This window comes from Nicotiana tabacum, chromosome 11, assembly GCF_000715075.1.
Source record: "Nicotiana tabacum cultivar K326 chromosome 11, ASM71507v2, whole genome shotgun sequence".
NCBI classification, from domain to species: domain Eukaryota; kingdom Viridiplantae; phylum Streptophyta; class Magnoliopsida; order Solanales; family Solanaceae; genus Nicotiana; species Nicotiana tabacum.
In genome coordinates, this window is record NC_134090.1 from 177,669,458 (window position 1) to 177,690,353 (window position 20,896).

A 20,896-nucleotide genomic window follows, 5' to 3' on the forward strand; every position below is an offset into this window, starting at 1 on the left:
TCAAAAAAATTACTTTACAGGTTGCCTTGAGACAAGAATAAAACCTAGAAGTGAAATGAAAATTAAAAAGAAGTTTGATAAGGAATGGAAGATATACTCTGATGAAGCTGTGGCAAACAATGGAATGATTTGGCTATTCTGGAAAGACAATATGGTGCAGGTCCAAATAATTGGGAGTACATCTCAGCTAGTACACTGCAAGGTGAAGGATAAGGGATCAAGCTTCTCAAGCTATGTTACATTTGTATATGGGATGAACAAGCTTAATGAAAGAAAGTAATTGTGGGAGCAGCTAAGGCAAATAAGTAGAAGCATGCAAGAGGCTTGGCTGGTTATTGGAGATTTCAATAATGTATTGTCTGTTAATGATAGGCTCAATGGGCAACCAGTACATCAGGGTGAAATAACAGATTTGCAGGACTGTATAAAAGATACTGGGCTGGGGCAATTGAACATGAAAGGGTGTGAATGGTCATTGTGCAACAAAAGAGATACTGAAGTTAGAATCTACAACAACATAGACTGGGCATTTGGAAATGCCTCTTGGCTAACTCATTATAGTAGTCTAGAAGCAGTTTTGGAATTACCAGGTGTCTCGGATCACTCCCCCATCATTATAAATACTGAAGTAATGAGAAATCACTTACCTAGGCCATTCAGATTATATACTGTGCTCCTAAAACAGAAGGAATTTGAGGAAGCTGTCCAAGAGATATGAAGGCAACAGGTTGAGGGGTGGATTATGTTCTCAGTATGGAGGAAATTGCACAAGCTAAAAGAGAGAACAAAGACAATGAATAAAGAAATGAACTCACTGGAGAAGAAAATAGGAAAGGCTAGAGACCATTTGAAAAAAGTCCAAGGAGAAATGAATGAAGATCATTTCAATAGTTCTTTAATAGATACAGAAAAGCAACTGTTGATACAGATTGAAAAGTGGGAAGGCATAAATGAACAAGTACTAAGGCAAAGATCTAGAGCAATGTGGATTCAGGCAGAAGATCAAAACTCAAAATTCTTTCATGCTCACTTGAAGTCCAGGCAATCAAGAAACAGAATATCAGTAATATATGATGAGCAGAGGAATAAGCTGACAGATACCATTAAAATAGAACATGAATTTGGTGGATTTTTTCAATCTCTATTGGGTACATCAGCTAGAGAACTACCTTGTATTGATATAGAAATTGCAAGGGATGGGCCATGTCTAAGCAAAGAGCAACAACAAATGCTTAGTGCCAGAGTAACAAAGGAGGAAATTGATGAAGCAGTAAGAGAATTACCAGATGAGAAGGAACCCGGAATTGATGGATTCCCTGCTGAATTTTTCAAAACCTATTGGAGTGTGGTTAGAGAGGAAACTAGGAAGGCAGTTACAGAATTCTTCATGAAAGGTAAAATGTTAAAAAGCATAAACTGTACTACTGTAACATTAGTGCCAAAGGTTACACGACCAAAATTTGTTAAAGAATTTAGACCAATAGCATGTTGTACGACACACTACAAGATAATAGTAAAAATCATCACATCTAGATTGAAGCTAGTAGTAGATTCTATTGTGGGACCTGCTCAGTCTGCATTCATAGAGGGAAGGAACATATTAGACAATGTAATAATAGCACATGAATTGGTGAAAGGGTACAATCAAAAAAGGGTGTCTCCCAGGTGTTGTATTAAAGTTGATATAAGGAAAGCATATGATTCAATGGAATGGCCTTTTCTGAAAATGATTCTGATGGAATTTGGATTGCCTATGGGGTTTGTAAATCTGATAATGGAGTGTGTGACGACAGTTAGTTACTCTTTGATTCTAAATGGAGGTCTAACAGAAAAGTTTCAAGCAAAAAAGGGACTAAGACAAGGAGACCCTATGTCTCCCTACTTGTTTGTGCTGGTGATGGAATACTTAAACAGATCCCTGAAGAAGCTGAATCAAAATCCAGATTTCAACCACCACCCAAAATGTTTCAAAAATAATATAACACATATCTGTTTTGCAGATGATCTGATCCTTTGCTATAGAGCAGACAAGATTTCAATTCAACTAATGCTAGGGAGACTTAATCATTTCTCTGAGGTGTCAGGATTGAAGGCAAATATGGAGAAAATTGCTTTATACATAGCTGGAGTCTCAAAGGAGTTTACAGACAAGTTACTAGAGGAGATGCAATTCATAGTGGGAGAGATTCCATTTAAGTACCTAGGAGTTCCACTATCCTCAAGAAAACTATCAACACAACAATGGATGCCTCTAGTTGAGAAGATAACAACAAGAATAAAATGTTAGACAACAAAGTTTTTGTCATACAGTGGTAGACTGTAGCTGCTAAAGAGTGTGGTTTTTGAGATGCAAACATATTGGGCACAAGTATTTCTACTTCCAAAGAAGACCATCAAGATGATAGTTGCAGTTTGTAGAACATTCTTGTGGACTGGAAGTACTGAGCATTCAAGGAGATCATTGGTTGCCTGGGACACTATATATGCAAGCCAAGGTCAGCATGAGGATTAAATATGTTAGACCTATATTACTAGAATAAGGCTGCCCTATGCAAGTTATTATGGGCAATAACTGAGAGGAAGGAGACATTGTGGATACAATGGGTTCACAGTTACTATATCAAGGACAGGAATATTAAAAATATGGCCACTCCAAAGCAAGCAAGCTGGGTAATCAAGAAGATTTTGGATGCAAGAGAATGGTTCATGCAGAATTGTCCGAATGACACTCTGAGTTCCTATTGTAAGGGAGGAAAGTTCTATATCAAGAAATTGTACAAGGCTGCAAGACCTCAGTACCAGAAGTGTAATTGGAAGAGATTAGTGACCACATCAAAAGCAATACCAAGACACCAATTCATCCTTTGGTTGGCACTACACAGAAAATGGGCTACTGTTGAAAGACTACAGAAATGGGGCATAACAGTTAACAAAGACTGTGTACTATGCAGCAGCAACACTAAGTATACATTTGAACATCTACTGTTCGAATGCACATACTCCAGAAATATGTGGAATGCAATGCTGAAATAGATAGAAATGCAGCATCAGATAGGAAGCTAGGATGAAGAAATAGCATGGATAACAAAGATGGTGGTGAATAGAACAAAGGGTGAAATTCTAGTGTTCCTATTTACAGCAGTGGTATATCAAATATGGAAGGAAATGAACAATAGAAGATTCCGAGGAATTGAGACAACATATAGAAAAAGGATAAACGAAATTGTCTTAATACTGCATATACGAGGACAACAAGTAGATAAATGGAGGAAAGAGTTAGAAAAACTAAATAGTTATCCTAGCTAGATTTTGTAATTAGGCAGTGATCACAGAAAGTTAGTTGATGTTTTGTTATTCAATAGATTACAAAAAGGATGTATAGAAACTAGCTCAAGAGTCCAAAGAGCTAGGGATTGTAAATATTTTACTTGGTTAATAAAGTTTAAGTTTAACCAAAAAAAAAAAAAATCACCTTTTTCAGAATCTTTTTTCCTGAAATCAGTGTTTGACAATAAAAAAAATTAATTTCCACGTGAAGTTAAATTTCAAATTTTTTTACTTAAATCACTTACAAAAATTTGAAAAACAGTTCCAAACTACATTCATGTCCAAATACAACTCTAATTTTCAAATACCATTTTCGCCTCTTTTTTTCCGATTTTTTTTTTGAATTTCACAATTATTATGTCCAAACGCCCACTAAGTTCAAAGCATGAAGCAACTCAACATCTCTCTTCAGGTGTAATTTTCAAGAGTCAAACAAAGGGGCATTTGTCTTTTGGAATAAAACGTTTCCTCATTTTTCTCCACTTGTCTAGGAGAAATCACTATTATATCCTCTACTATTTGCTGCTCAATAAATAAAATTATAAACAACAATAACGATAACAACCCAGTAAAATTTTTCTAGTGGGATTTGAGGAGGGTAGTGTGTACACCGACCTTATCCTTACCCCGAGGGATAGAAAGGTTGTTTCCGATATACTATCAGCTCAAGAAGATGAAAAGAAGAGGAAAAGAAAGAAAGAAATAATATATCAGTACCAAATCAATAAAATTATAAACATTAAGGAAAAATGTACTATGAAAAAACATAGTACTATAGTAAAATTGTTGATATTTCTTAATAATGCATCCAATAGCCACCTGTTCTGAATTTGTTGCTATATAAGTCCTCTCCCTTTAGTCTTTTTTTTAACAAACTCTAACTTTGCCTTTCATTCTTTCATTCTTTGTAACCATATATTAAGTGAAAGAGAAAACAAAGTGCAGAGGAAAAACATCTCTAAATATTTTTTACGTTCATTTGTGCAATTTTCACAAGATTTTGAGTCTCGCGTGTCTGCCATTTCACCACCAAGGCATCTTAGAAAGATACAATCCTCCGCCTCAGGGCGTTAAAAAGAGCATTTGCATAGTTTACGAGTTCTTTTTAAAGTTTACGAGACTTAAAAAAGAGATTAGCCAGCGAAAAATTATACTGTATATATCGTGAACGTTGGCTCAACATGGAGCCGGCGAATCTCAATGGTTTGAGAGGGAGTAGTATGAGAGGGAGTTTAAGGGCAAGTACAAGCAACTCAATATGGAGAAACAATGGAGTTGAAGTATTTTCACGTTCAGCTCGAGATGAAGATGATGAAGAAGCTCTAAAATGGGCTGCATTAGAAAAATTGCCAACTTTTGATCGTCTGAGAAAAGGTTTATTGTTTGGATCAAAAGGTGGTGTAGCTGCTGAAGTTGATATAAATGATCTCGGAATTCAAGAAAGAAAGACTTTACTTGAAAGACTTGTTAAAGTTGCTGATGAAGATAATGAGAAGTTCTTGTTGAAACTCAAGAAAAGAATTGATAGGTAAGCAAATAACTTTTCGTGTATAGTTTGTTTTCATTTTGGAAAGTCTTAGTGCAATAGTAAGAGTTATCGTCGTGTATTATTGGGAGGCTACTGTCTAGCCGTGAAAACAATATCTTGTAGAAATGTAGAGTGATGATAGATCCAATGTGATCCAGCCCTTCCCAAATCCCGCAGATAGCATAACTTAGTATACCGGGTTACTTTTTCTAATTAAGGCAGCCCGGTGTACTAAGATCCTGCTGTGCGCGGGGTCCGAGGAAGGGCCAAACCACAAAGGTCTATTGCATACAGCTTTATCCTGCAGGATGTTGTTTCCACGGCTCGTGACCTCCTGATCACGAGGCAATAACTTTACCAAAGAGTTGTTTTTTTTTAAACGAAAAAGGCAGTCGGTGCACTATGCTCCCGCTATGCGCGGGGTCCGGGGAAGGCCGGACCGCAAGGGTCTATCGTACGCAGTCTTACCCAACATTACTACAAGAGGCTGTTTCCACAACTCGAACGCCATGACCTCCTCGTCACATGACAACAAGTCAACAACTTTACCAGTTACGCCCTATGTTGCGCGGACTCTCAAAAATGTAGCCGCACCCGTGTCGGATCCTTAAAAAATGCACTACTTTTGGATGATCCAATACGTATCCTGCCACATTTTCGGAGAGTCCGACCAACATAGGTTACACCAAGCCTTCCCTTTAGTTGCTTTTTAACTATTTTTATTTAACTGATATTTAATTTTTTGTGGAAAATTTACAGAGTTGGGATTGATTTGCCATCAATAGAAGTGAGATATGAGCATGTAAATATTGAGGCAGATGCATATGTTGGAAGCAGGGCTTTGCCTACTTTTATCAACTTCATGACCAATTTTGTTGAGGTAATAATATGAATAAAAAAATTAAACATTTTAACACCTCTGTTTCATTTGATTGAAACTAACTTTGTTTATTTTTCCTATTTTTAGGCATTCTTGAATTCTCTTCACATCCTACGTAGTAAAAAAAGGCAAATTACAATTCTCAAAGATGTAAGTGGTATGATTAAACCATGTAGAATGACACTGCTTTTGGGACCTCCAAGCTCTGGAAAGACTACTTTGTTATTAGCTTTGGCTGGAAAACTTGATTCTGCTCTAAAGGTGAGATTTTCAAAAACCCCAAATATCATATACTATACATTTTATAATAAAATATCTATCTAATATTTACTTATAATATAATTGACTTTACAAAAGAAAGACTAGCCCGGTGCACTAAGTTATCCCTAGCGTGGGGTCCAGGGAAGGGTCGGACCACAAGGGTCTATTATACAGAGCCTTACCCTGCATTTCTGCAAGAGGCTATTTCCACGGAGTGGCCTCCTGGTCACATGACAACAACTTTACTAGTTACACTAAGACTTGCTTTCATAATTGACTTTACACAATCAGTAAATTGAAGCACGACCTTGGACGATAAAGTTGTCTCTGTGTACCTATAGGTCAAATGTTCAAGCCGTGGAAACATTCAGTAATGCTTGCAGTAGGGTAAGCTGTTTACATCACATACCTTGGGATGCGGTCCTTTCCCAGACCCAACTTAAACACGGAATGCTTTATGCACCGGACTGCCTTTTTTACACAATCACTAAATTTAACCTAAATCTAGAAGTAATGGCGTATCCACATAAAATGAAGAGTGATCGATTAAATATTTTTTATCGGAAAATTATACTGCGTGTATCGAAAATTACTTTTTATACATGATATTAAATTATTAAACATCCTTATCCAAATTCTTGATTTCTACATTGTGCTAGAAAGTTACTAATTATTAAGTTTACTAATTCCACTAATGAAGGATGGTTACCTTTAATTATATTTAAGTAACTTGATATTGTAAATTCTTTTTACATTGTCAGAGTATAGAAGTTAAACGATATTATTAACAAGAAAAGAACTAAATGTTTCCCTTTTGGTTTTGGAAATCAGGTTACTGGGAAAGTGACTTATAATGGACATGAATTACATGAATTTGTGCCACAAAGAACAGCTGTTTATATTAGCCAACATGATTTACATATTGGAGAAATGACTGTGAGAGAAACTTTGGAATTCTCTGCTAGATGTCAAGGAGTTGGCTCCAGATATGGTTAGTACTTTCTTATACTCCCTCCGTTTCAATTTATGTGAACCTATTTCTTTTTTGATCCGTGCCAAAAAGAATGACCTCTTTCCTTATTTGGAAACAATTTACCTTTATGCAATGATTTATAGCCACACAAAATATATGTGCCTCATTTTACACCACAAGTTCAAAAATCTTCTCTCTGTTCTTAAACTACGTGCCTAATCAAATGGGTTCACATAAATTGAAACGGAGGGATTATTTTTTTTAAAACTAAATTCAATTTTTGTAAATGATGGCGTAACCGGTAAAGTTGCTGCCATGTGACCAGGAGATCACGGATTTAAGCTGTGGAAATAGCCTCTTGCAGAAATGCAGGGTAAGGCTGCATACAATAGATCCTTGTGATCTGGCCCTTCCCCCGATCCCGCGTATAGCGGGGCTTAGTGTATCGGGTTGCCTTTTTTTTTTAAAATACTTTTTTTCCTTTTTGTGGTGAAAATCATTTAATAAGTTTTCTTTTCCCTTGAAAACTTGTACAGAGATGTTGGCTGAATTGTCAAGAAGAGAGAAAACAGCTAATATCAAACCAGATCCTGATATTGATGTTTACATGAAGGTAAAAAAGGGGATAATAAAATATTCTAGTTTAATTATGAGAATTTTTCATAAAGCACCATCTTTTAGGTCTAATTAGCAATTTATAGATACCCTTTGCTATATTACGTGTTATAGATACCTTTTATGTTTTTATACAATGTATTTTATGTATTTAAACTGTTGTATTCATTAATACAACAAAAAAAAATAGGCGTAAAAACTGGAATTCCAGCTAAGTTTGACATGTATTTAGCTGTATTCAAGCGGCATTAACGTTAAATACAGTAACGTATCTGCGCAAAATCTGGAAGGTAAACTGGTTAAAAACGGAAGGAAATCAAATCACATGATATTCTCCTAATTTAACTCAACGAACTAAAACGATCCCTCATTAATCTGTATTTGAAAGATACATAATAAAGATTATAGCTGAATAAAGAGAAATACATATGAATAATACAGTTGAATACAACAAAATACACCTTAATTCATCTGAATAAAACACTTGAATACAACAAAAATACAATTGAATACAGCTGAATAAACTCTTGAATGCAACAAAATACAACTAACTTCTGCTGAATAAAATAGTTAAATACAACTGGTTAAACCTGAATACAAGTGAATACAGCTGAATACAACTAACTACTGATGAATAAAATAGTTAAATACAACTGATTAAAACTGAATACAAGAGAATACACACAACTTTTTAATACATCTAAAATATATAAATGAATGCTACTGAATACATGTGAATACAGCTGAAATATACATTCAAATACAACTGAATACAAATAGGCGATTTGGGCGATCTAGTGAGAGAAACAGCCTTATGGCTTCGCCGGCCGGCGGCCAGCCATTAATTCCGGCTGGTCAGCCCCCTAACACATCTGCCCAACCTCCTACAACAACTACAAACAATCCCCAGCCCTCAAATCCCACAAACGAAGCCATGAATTACGCAAAAGCTGTGAACCCTACTTCGACAGTTGAACTAATTGCTCTTCGTCTATCAAAATCAACGAATTAAACTTACCCTAAGCGATTGTAATGGAGTGATAATGGAGGAGAACTAGAGAATTTAGGTGGGAGAAGAGGTATGAATCGTGGGTTGAGGGAGAAAGAGTAAAGTGTATGCAAAAAGAGAGAGAACGTAGTTAGTCAATTTTTCTGTGATTATGTGAGAGAGAAGACTAAAAAAAAGAGAGAAAAATATTATTTAGCATATATGGTGCCTTAAATGTAAGATGTAACTATAATTAAATATTTGACTATAAAGTATAAAAGGTATCTATAGGATGTAATATTTTAAAATGATATTCATTTAAAATAGTACTAAGGTTTTCTATAGAGTGTAAAAATTCTTTTAATTATTATTGTATTGAAGATTAGGGATTTCACTTTAAATTATTTGGTAAGTGTTCACTAAAACACTTAAAACTTTTTATTGTTTTTGGAAATGTAGGCTTCAGCAACAGAAGGACAGGAAGCCAACGTTGTTACAGATTATGTTCTTAAGGTAACATTTCCAATATGCAAGTATATAATTTCCTATGGTTTTTATGGACTGTTTCCGTAGTTTGGAGGGTAGCCTTGGAGCAACGGTAAAGTTATCTCTCTGTGACCTATAGGTCTCGGGTTCGATCCGTGTATGCAGTCACTAATGCTTGCATTAGGGTACACTGTCTACATTACACCCGGGTGCGACCCTTCCCCGGACCCTCCGTGAATATGGGATGCCTTGTGCACCGGGCCGCCCTTTTCTGTAATTACCTTTTTAGTGACCTGAAAATTCTTTTAGTTGTCTTTCTCTAGTCAGCGTATAGAAGTTAAACTTGTTTAATAATAGTAATTTGCTTCTTAATTTTAATTGCAGATTTTGGGACTGGATATCTGTGCTGATACTATGGTGGGAGATGAAATGATAAGGGGTATATCAGGAGGACAAAAGAAACGTGTAACGACAGGCGAAATGCTTGTTGGACCAGCAAAGGCACTTTTCATGGATGAAATTTCAACTGGATTGGACAGTTCAACTACTTTCTCTATTGTCAATTTTCTAAGACAATCGGTGCAACTCTTGAAGGGAACTGCTGTGATATCTCTGTTACAACCAGCTCCCGAGACATACAACTTGTTTGATGACATAATTTTGTTATCGGATGGCTACATTGTTTATCAGGGCCCTCGAGAAGCCGTTCTTGATTTCTTTGAATCCATGGGATTCAAATGCCCTGAAAGAAAAGGTGTGGCGGATTTCTTGCAAGAGGTATGTCTTACAATAAATTATAACCTCCAAAATTTGTAACGTTGAAGTGTGAGATCATCTCTTCTAAAAGCTTAAATTGTTAGATAAAGCACACTTTTATATAGTTAATTATGTCTTGAACTCACCTCCCCACGTACCAATCTGATTCTTTTTTCACGGATCAAGCAAGATATGCGGAAGATTGGGGGGGGGGGGCTTGCCTCCTCGTTCCCTTTTACCTATGCCATGATGCTCATGGGCACACACCCTTTCTCCTATGAGGAAAGTGACTCTTTCCGATTCATGTCTGGCCCTTCTTGGATCTGGATCAAAGTATACCGGTGACTTTGTCCTTGCATTCATTCTATTTCATATCCACCGATCTGTGGAAGAGACCAAGCACATGAAAATCCTTTTATATAGTGTGTGGCGATTAGATTTAATCCAATATCTCTGTCCGTTCTGATTCTATGTTGAAGTGTACGTGTATGAACATCTCATCTAAAAGCTTAAACTGTTTGGGAGAGCATACTTTTATATGTAGTTAATTATGTCTTCAAAAATGCGCCTCATGTGCGTTTCTAATTCTTTTTCATGTATCAAGCAAGTGAGTATTTTTGACAATATAGCTGGCAATAAGACTTAACTCACGACTTAAGTCTGTTCTGATACCATGATACTTTTTTGAGGTCTGTGACCATATCATCTAAATGTTTAAGCTGCTCGATGGAGTTCACTTTTATATAGTGAACTATGTATAGAATACATTGGAGTAGACGAAGTTTTGATTCTAAATGGCAGACATTTTAAATTATTTCTTGCAGGTAACATCAAAGAAGGATCAACAGCAATATTGGGCCAAGAAGGATGAGCCTTACAGGTTTATCGCTTCAAAAGAATTTGCCGAGGCATATCAGTCTTTCCATGTTGGAAGGAAACTTGGCGATGAGCTTGCAATTCCATATGACAAGAGCAAAATCCACCCTGCTGCTTTGTCTACTCAGAAATATGGTATAGGGACAAAACAACTGTTGAAGGTCTGCGCTGAACGAGAATATCTACTAATGAAGAGGAACTCATTCGTTTACATCTTCAAGCTCAGTCAGGTGATTACTTAATTCTCTTTGAAATATATAAGTGTTTTCCTTTTCATAACCATGTGCCAATTGTAATGATCTTTTTGTTTCTGTTATGTTTTCTCAGCTTGCGATAATGGCACTTATAACAATGACTGTCTTTTTCCGAACCAAGATGCCTCGAGATGATATGGATGATGGAGGGATATATGCTGGTGCTCTCTTTTTCGTGGTCGTTATGATTATGTTTAATGGAATGGCTGAGATCGCTTTGACAATTTTCAAGCTTCCGGTCTACTTCAAGCATAGGGATCTTCTCTTTTTCCGTTCATGGGCTTATACCCTTCCCACATGGATTCTCAAAATCCCTGTAACATTTGTAGAAGTTGGTCTTTGGACGTTCCTTACATATTATGTCATGGGATTTGATCCAAATGTTTCAAGGTAAAGAACGAAAAAGACAGTCCAGACTAATAATAATTAGGACGGGGAACCTTGGCGTAATTTATCGTTGCCACGGGACCAGGAGGTCACGGATCGAGCCGTGGAAATAGCCTCTTGCAGAAATGCAGGGTAAGGCTGCGTACAATAGACCCTTGTGATTCGGACCTTCTCCGGACCCGCGTATAGCGGGAGCTTAGTGCACCGGGCTACCTTTTTTTTTTCGGCCTTCGAAATTTCGTTCATACCATGATTATTAATCGAATTGACTATTGCTTTGCAGATTGTTCAAACAATTCTTGCTTCTCATACTAGAACACCAGATGGCATCAGCATTGTTCAGATTCATTGGAGCAGTTGGGAGAACAATGGGAGTTGCTAGCACATTTGGAGCATTTGCTCTTCTTTTACAATTTGCATTGGGTGGTTTTATCCTTGCAAGAGGTATATTTTCTGGTATTTGCAGAAACTTTTTACTCGTTCAATCCGATGAATATTCATTTTTTGTTTTCTCCTTATGCCGCAGAGGATGTGAAGAAATGGTGGATTTGGGGTTACTGGACCTCACCATTGATGTATTCCGTGAATTCAATTCTTGTGAATGAGTTTGATGGGAAGAACTGGAAACATGTAAGTGTTTGTTAATACCTAATGCAACTCGCAAATAGTATATTTCTCGTATATGGATGCTCATACCACTCTAATTAAAATAGATTGCGCAAGGTGGAACCGAACCACTTGGAGCTGCAGTAATAAGAGCTCGGGGATTCTTTCCGGATGCATACTGGTACTGGATAGGTATTGGGGCACTGGTCGGATTCACAATGGTCTTCAACCTCTTCTACAGTATTGCACTCGCTTACCTGAACCGTGAGTATATCTGTCTCTCTAATTTACTTTCCCCTTGAGAAGAAAAATGTCATGGCCTTAAGGGACTCTTTTAAAGGGGGTTAATGCTTATTTCTTATGTATCTGCAGCATTTGGTAAGCCGCAAGCTATGATATCAGAGGACAGTGAGAATACTGATAGCGCAGAGGGAGTTGATTCTGTTAGCGAGGGTGAGAACAAGAAGAGGGGAATGGTTCTTCCATTTGAACCACATTCCATCACTTTTGACGACGTTGTATACTCTGTTGACATGCCTCCGGTAATAATCTAGAAATTGCCACTAATAATAGTCATGAGGTTTTTCGTCTTTTTTATGAACAACTCACTTAACATTCTAATGACTTGCAGGAAATGAAAAGCAAGGTTCAACTGACGATAGATTGGTACTTCTCAAGGGTGTGAGTGGAGCTTTTAGGCCAGGTGTTCTCACAGCTTTAATGGGTGTTAGTGGTGCTGGTAAAACGACATTGATGGACGTGTTGGCTGGATGAAAAACGCGAGGATATATTGATGGCAGCATCAAAATTTCTGGATATCCCAAAAAGCAAGAAACATTTGCACGTATTTCCGGTTACTGTGAGCAAAATGACATCCATTCCCCTTATGTTACAGTTTATGAGTCCTTGGTTTACTCAGCTTGGCTGCGTTTACCTCAAGATGTTGACGAAAACAAGAAAAAGGTCAGTGACTCTAAATTCTTTCACCATAATGATAATCTATCCTACAAATTGGTTGAACTTGTTATAGAACGTGGCAGGCAATAACATTGTCGATTGATCACCTTTATGCAGATGTTTGTTGAGGAAGTTATGGAACTGTTGAAGTTTGGCAAAATGCCAAAGTCCCACATTGGTTGGGAGTTAAGTTTGGGGGGATTTTTCCCCTATAAAAGAAGGCCTAATGTTTAGGATTGAAACACACCTCTCATTTGCCTTCTCATCTGTTTAAGGCATTTGTATCTTCTCTCTTTAGTATTATTTCACTTGTATTTTTGGAGTGGAATAAAATATTGGTTGTGTCCGAGGAGTAGGCAAAATTAGCCGAACCTCGTAAATTCTGGTGTTTCCTTTATTGTTGTTTTATTGTCTTATTTATTATTTGGTGGCTGTCATAATTTTTGGTATAGTAGTTGTGACTTATTCACACTATATACATTTGGCTTCCGCAACAATTGGTATCAGAGCCAAGGTACTGTCTAAGTATGCTCTGTGGTTGCAGCATAGTCTGATCTTCCACATCAGAAAAGATTTATCTTGGTAACTGAGTCAAGGTTCTGTCTGAGTATGCTCTGTGGTTGCAGCTTAGTCTGATCTTCCACACCAGAAAGGAAATAATCTTGATTTGTGTCGTCAGCTATTAAATAATATTTGTGTCAAAGATGGGAGACAATAAACAAGAAGAATCTACATCAAGTGTCAACAATACGTCATCATTGGCATCTTCGCTTATGACAAGAATTGTGTCAAATGCGAAATTTGCGGTCGAAATATTTGACGGGTCCGGACATTTTGGGATGTGGCAAGGCGAGGTTCTAGATGTCCTTTTTCAACAAGGGCTAGATCTGGCCATTGAAGAAAAGAAACCAGATGTTATTGGAGAAGAAGATTGGAGAATTATCAACCGTGTTGCTTGCGGTACCATTCGATCCTACCTTGCTAGAGAGCAGAAATATCCATACACAAAGGAAACTTCTGCAAGTAAATTATGGAAAGCACTGGAGGATAAATTTTTGAAGAAAAACAGTCAAAATAAATTGTACATGAAGAAGAGACTGTTTCACTTCACCTATGTTCCTGGTACCACGATGAATGAACATATCACCAGTTTCAATAAGTTGGTCACAGATTTGCAAAATATGGATACAACTTATGATGATGGTGACTTGGCCTTAATGTTGTTGGCGTCACTTCCTGATGAGTACGAGCACCTTGAAACTACTCTACTCCATGGAAATGACGAAATTTCTCTCAGAAAAGTTTGTTCAGCTTTGTACAGCTATGAACAAAGAAAGCGAGAAAAACAGAAGGGCGGAGAAGGAGAAGCACTGTTTGTGAGGGGTCGTCCTCAAAATCAAACGAGGACAAAGAAGGGAAGATCCAAGTCAAGATCCAGACCCAGCAAAGATGAATGTGCCTTTTGTCGAGAAAAAGGGCACTGGAAGAAAGACTGTCCGAAGTTGAAGAATAAGGCCAAACATAACAATGGAAAGGCTATTATGGATTCAAATGTAGCTGATTGTGATGATTCAGACTTCTCATTAGTTACAACAGAGTCATCAACATCATCAGACATATGGTTGATGGACTCGGCTTGTAGCTATCATATGTGTCCCAACAGGGACTGGTTCGTGGAATTTCAAGAAGGAGAATATGGAGTCATCCACACAGCGGATAACAGCCCTCTTACCTCATATGGCATTGGTTCAATACGATTAAGGAACCATGATGGAATGGTCAGAACATTGATAGATGTTCGATATGTACCGGATTTGAAGAAGAATCTCATCTCTGTGGGAGCCCTAGAATCAAAAGGGTTCAAAATCATTGCAGAAAATGGAGTGATGAGAGTATGCTCCGGTGCACTAGTGGTAATGAAGGCTAATCGGAAGAATAATAATATGTACCGCTATCGTGGCAGTACAATTATTGGGACAGCGACAGTAACATCCAGTGACGACAAAGAGGCAGAAGCAACCAAGCTATGGCACATGCGCTTGGGACATGCTGGAGGAAAATCCTTGAAAACTCTATCAGATCAAGGATTGTTAAAAGGAGTAAAGGCTTGCAACTTGGAGTTTTGTGAGCATTGTGTTAAAGGGAAACAGACAAGGGTTAAATTTGGTACAGCGATCCATAATACTAAAGGCATTTTGGATTATGTACACTCTGATGTTTGGGGTCCTTCCAAATCACCTTCATTGGGTGGGAAGCACTATTTTGTAACCTTTGTTGATGATTTTTCCCGAAGAGTATGGGTGTATACAATGAAGAGCAAAGATGAAGTGTTGGGAATTTTTCTCAAATGGAAGACGATGGTGGAGAATCAGACAGGCAGGAGAATCAAGTGTATTCGCACAGACAATGGAGGTGAATACAAAAATGATCATTTCAATAAGGTCTGTGAAAATGATGGCATCGTCCGACACTTCACTGTTAGACATACACCACAACAGAATGGAGTGGCAGAACGTATGAACCGGACCTTGCTGGAGAAGGTACGGTGTATGTTGTCCAATGCTGGCTTGGGCAAAGAATTTTGGGCTGAGGCAATTACATATGCATGCCACCTCATTAATCGTCTACCATCTGCTGCTATTGATGGCAAAACACCATTTGAAAAATGGTACGGAAAACCTGCTGTAGATTATAACTCTTTGCACGTGTTTGGCTCAACTGCATATTATCATGTGACGGAGTCAAAATTGGATCCAAGGGCAAAGAAGGCTATTTTTATGGGAATTACTTCTGGAGTCAAAGGATATCGCTTATGGTGTCCTATGACAAAGAAAGTAATATTCAGCAGAGATGTTACCTTTGATGAATTTGCTATGGTAAATAAGGTAACAGAAGATACCAAACAAAATGAAGGTGCTTCTAAGCAGGTGGAGTTTGAGGGAAAATTTATTTTTCCTACACAAGAAGCAGAGGAGGAAACAAATGAAGATTACCCTCTGGAAGGAGAGCCAGTAGAGGAGATTCCAACTCAGGAATCTCAACAACAACTTGAATCAATAGCAACCAGCAGGCCAAAAAGAACAATAACGAAACCTGTTCGTCTCATAGAGACGGTTGCTTGTGCAACCTCAATTGTAGCTGATGATGTTCCTACTACTTATAAAGACGCTGTTCAAAGTTCAGAAGAAGATAAGTGGAGGATTGCCATGAATGATGAGATACAGTCCCTTCATCAGAATCATACATGGAGATTGGCCAATCTCCCGAAGGGAAAGAAAGCAATTGGGTGCAAATGGGTATTTGCAAAGAAGGAAGGATTTCCTAACCAAGTAGATGTTCGCTACAAAGCAAGATTGGTGGCCAAAGGATATGCTCAAAAGGAGGGAATTGATTACAATGAAGTGTTTTCTCCAGTTGTAAAACATTCCTCCATTAGAATTATGTTGGCTTTGGTAGCACAATTGGATTTGGAACTAGTTCAGATGGATGTAAAAACTGCGTTTTTACATGGAAACTTGGAGGAGGAAATCTACATGACTCAGCCAGAAGGATTCAAAGTTGCTGGAAAAGAAAATATGGTGTGCAAACTTGAAAAATCGTTGTACGGATTGAAACAATCTTCTAGACAATGGTACAAGCGATTTGACGAGTTTATGTTGCGGCAAGGGTACAAGAGAAGCAAATACGATCATTGTGTGTATTTGCACAAGCTTAAAGATGGTTCCTTTGTATATCTTCTCCTATATGTTGATGATATGTTGATAGCTTCCAAGAATTCGGAAGAAATTGATAAGTTGAAGATTCAACTGAAGAAGGAGTTCGAGATGAAGGATTTGGGTGAGGCAAAGAAAATTCTTGGCATGGAGATAATTAGAGATAGACGTTCAAAGAAACTCTGTTTATCTCAAAAGGAATATTTGAAGAGAGTACTTCAACGTTTTGGCATAGATGACAAGACTAAGCCAGTTAGTACTCCACTTGCTTCCCATTTTAAGCTAAGTACTACTATGTCGCCAATGGATGAAGCTGAACGAGAGTATATGTCAAAGGTACCATACGCAAATGCTGTTGGTAGCTTGATGTATGCAATGGTTTGCACAAGGCCTGACATTTCACAAGCTGTTGGAGTTATTAGCAGATATATGCACAATCCAGGGAAGGAGCATTGGCAAGCTGTGAAGTGGATTCTACGGTATATTCATAATACTGTAGATGTCGGGTTAGTTTTTGAGCAGGAAGACAATCAGTTTGTAGTTGGATATTGTGACTCAGATTTTGCGGGTGATATGGACAAACGAAGATCAACTACTGGTTATGTGTTTACTTTTGCAAAGGCACCAGTTAGTTGGAAGTCTACTTTGCAGTCAACAGTTGCTTTGTCTACAACAGAGGCAGAGTACATGGCTATTACAGATGCTGTGAAAGAGGCAATTTGGCTTCAAGGATTGCTAAAGGAGCTTGGTGTTGAACAAAAAGGTATCACAATTTTTTGTGATAGTCAAAGTGCTATTCAATTAGCGAAGAACCAAGTTTATCATGCAAGGACGAAGCACATTGATGTTCGGTATCATTTCGTACGAGAAATCATAGAAGAAGGTGGAGTCACGGTGAAGAAAATTCATACTACAGAGAATCCTGCTGATATGCTGACAAAGGTGGTGACTGCGGTCAAGTTTCAACATTGTTTGGATTTGATCAACATTGTTGAACACTGAAGATTGAAGATGAAGACACAACCAAAATTTGTTATTGAGAGAGAATTGAAAATGTGGAATTTTGCCAAGGTGGAGATTTGTTGAAGTTTGGCAAAATGCCAAAGTCCCACATTGGTTGGGAGTTAAGTTTGGGGGGATTTTTCCCCTATAAAAGAAGGCCTAATGTTTAGGATTGAAACACACCTCTCATTTGCCTTCTCATCTGTTTAAGGCATTTGTATCTTCTCTCTTTAGTATTATTTCACTTGTATTTTTGGAGTGGAATAAAATATTGGTTGTGTCCGAGGAGTAGGCAAAATTAGCCGAACCTCGTAAATTCTGGTGTTTCCTTTATTGTTGTTTTATTGTCTTATTTATTATTTGGTGGCTGTCATAATTTTTGGTATAGTAGTTGTGACTTATTCACACTATATACATTTGGCTTCCGCAACAGGAACTTGTGGAGCTAACGCCGTTAAGATCAGCCTTAGTCGGATTGCCAGGGGTCAATGGTCTATTGACTGAGCAACGTAAAAGGTTAACCATTGCAGTTGAACTGGTAGCAAACCCCTCGATCATTTTCATGGACGAACCAACTTCAGGGCTAGATGCAAGAGCTGCAGCCATTGTCATGAGAGCTGTTAGGAACACCGTCGATACAGGAAGAACCGTTGTCTGTACCATTCATCAGCCTAGCATCGACATTTTCGAAGCCTTTGATGAGGTGAGTTTATTATGTTTCCAGGACAATAAAGCTAATTTTTTTCTCCTTTCTTTGGAGCAACGGTCAACTTGTCTCTGTGTGACCTATACGTCACGGGTTCGAGCCGTGGAATTTGTCCCTGATGCTTGCATCAGGGTAGGCTCCCTACATCACACCCCCTTAGGGTGTGGCCCTTCCCCGAATCCTGCATGAACGCGGGATGCCGCGGGATGCTTTGTGCACCGCGTTGCCCCCCTCCATCGAATACTAAAGTTAAACATGGCTTTGCAGCTATTTCTGATGAAACGAGGACAAGAGATATATGTTGGCCCTCTGGGTCGCCATTCTTGCCATTTGATCTAATACTTTGAGGTATGTTACTAAAGGAAAAGTTGAGTCTTTCTTTTCCTAGTTTATACAATCAAATACTAATTTTAGTTTCGTGTTGAATTCAGTCAATGCCTGGAGTTAGTAAGATAAAGGAGGCTTACAATCCAGCAACTTGGATGTTAGAAGTTATAGCCTCATCTCAGGAAATGATGTTAGGTGTCAACTTTGCTGATTTGTACAAGAAATCAGACCTCTACAAGAGGAACAAAGCCTTGATTGCTGAATTAAGTACGCCTCGTCCTGGTACAAAGGATCTGCATTTTGACACTCAGTTTTCACAGCCTTTCTGGACACAATGTATGGCTTGTCTCTGGAAGCAACACTGGTCCTACTGGCGTAATCCAGCTTATACTGCAGTCAGATTCCTGTTCACATCATTCATCGGACTTGTCTTTGGCACAATGTTCTGGGATCTTGGCACCAAAGTGTAAGTACTATTCACAATGAGACGTAAATAGAAACCTAACAAAAACCTCCTATAGTACATATGCTAAAATATTCGAGCTTTATTGATAACAGGAGTCGGAGCCAGGATCTTTTCAACGCTATGGGATCCATGTATGCTGCATGTCTCTTCCTTGGTGTTCAAAATTCATCATCAGTCCAGCCCGTTGTAGCCGTTGAGCGTACTGTATTTTACAGAGAAAGAGCGGCTGGAATGTATTCTGCGATACCATATGCCTTTGGACAGGTGGACAGACAGTTCAATTTCACAAAATCTATACATATTTCAACCTTAGCGTAACTAGTAAAGTTACTGCCATGTGACCAGGAGGTCATGGGTTCAAGCCGTGGAAATAGCCTCTTGCAAAAATGCAGGATAAGGTTGTGCACAATAGACCCTTGTGATCCGGCTCTTCCCCGGATTCCGCGCATAGCGAGAGCTTAGTGCACTAGACTGTCCTTTTTTATACATATTCCAGCCTCAGAAAAAGGTTGATAGTAATCCATGAAAACTTTATTTTTCATGCAGATTGTCATTGAAATACCTTATATATTTGTACAAGCTGCTTTCTATGGTCTCATTGTATATTCAATGATTGGATTTGAATGGACTGCTGCCAAGTTCTTTTGGTACTTCTTCTTCATGTACTTCACCCTCTTGTACTTCACCTTCTATGCAAGGTATGATGACCGTGGCTATTTCCCCGAATCAAAACGTTGCTTCTATTGTCGCGGCCTTCTTCTATGCAGCATGGAATCTCTTCTCAGGATTCATCGTTCTACGACCTGTAAGTTCTTCAAACTCCATCATTTCCAATTTTCCATATATTTCATCCATGTAAACTAATCCGAATCTCAAAAAATGACATGTTATCGTTCCCTTTTTTGGCTAAAAACAGCGTATTCCAATATGGTGGAGATGGTACTACTGGGCATGCCCTGTTGCATGGACCTTATATGGTCTCGTTGCATCACAATTCGGTGACCTACAAAACGACCTACAAAACGATCTTGGCAATAAAGAAACTGTGGAACAATTCTTGGATCGTTACTTCGGGTTTAAGCATGATTTTCTTGGCGTAGTCACAGCTGTGATCGTTGCATTGCCTGTTATGTTTGCCCTCACATTTGCATTGGCAATTAAGGCATTCAACTTCCAGAAAAGATAGAGACTTAGCCTACCAATCCAAAAGACTTACATAAGAAAGAATAGGTTATATAACTCTTATATATGTATAGGTCACAACTTGAAGACCATTTCTTGTAACATTTTTTAAATTTTCAATTATTACTATGTATGTTCTTCTATTTTTTCTTTATTGAGTTCCAAGTTTTTGTGTAGGGAAAATTAATTTATTAATGAGAATGAAACTATACCAGCAATTTTGCTCTATTTTTGGCTTTATCTTCTCTTTAACTTCTCCTCATTTCTAAAAGTGATCTTTTCATTTTTCAATTTTTTTTAATATGGTCTCATAACAATAACAAACCCGGCCCTTCGGATTCCGGCCCCACAAGTGGGGTCTGGGGAGGATAAGATGTATGCAGCCTTACCCGGGAGGGCAGAGATGTTGTTTCCGATAGACCTTCGGCAAAAAAAAAGATAAAAAGAAGCAGTGACAACAAATAGTAATATGAACAAGATATTAAGAAGACCGAAACCAAGATAACAATTAAACGACAGGTAGTCATATAGGAGTATATAATATGGTCTCATAAAAACAACGATATGTTATATGGAGTGTATGTATATAGGACCGTAGTATTTCAT

At 38.0% G+C, this 20,896-nt stretch overlaps 1 protein-coding gene and 1 pseudogene across 1 annotated transcript; both read left to right on the forward strand.

The window, feature by feature from the left end:
* Positions 1-2,643: 2,643 nt before the first annotated feature.
* LOC142166149 (uncharacterized) lies at positions 2,644-3,033 on the forward strand. The gene has a single exon (XM_075224577.1). The coding sequence runs from the start codon at positions 2,644-2,646 to the stop codon at positions 3,031-3,033; it is 390 nt and encodes a 129-aa protein (XP_075080678.1).
* A 1,302-nt stretch (positions 3,034-4,335) lies between these two features.
* On the forward strand, positions 4,336-20,436 carry LOC107786641 (pleiotropic drug resistance protein 1-like; annotated as a pseudogene).
* The last annotated feature ends 460 nt before the right edge of the window (positions 20,437-20,896 follow it).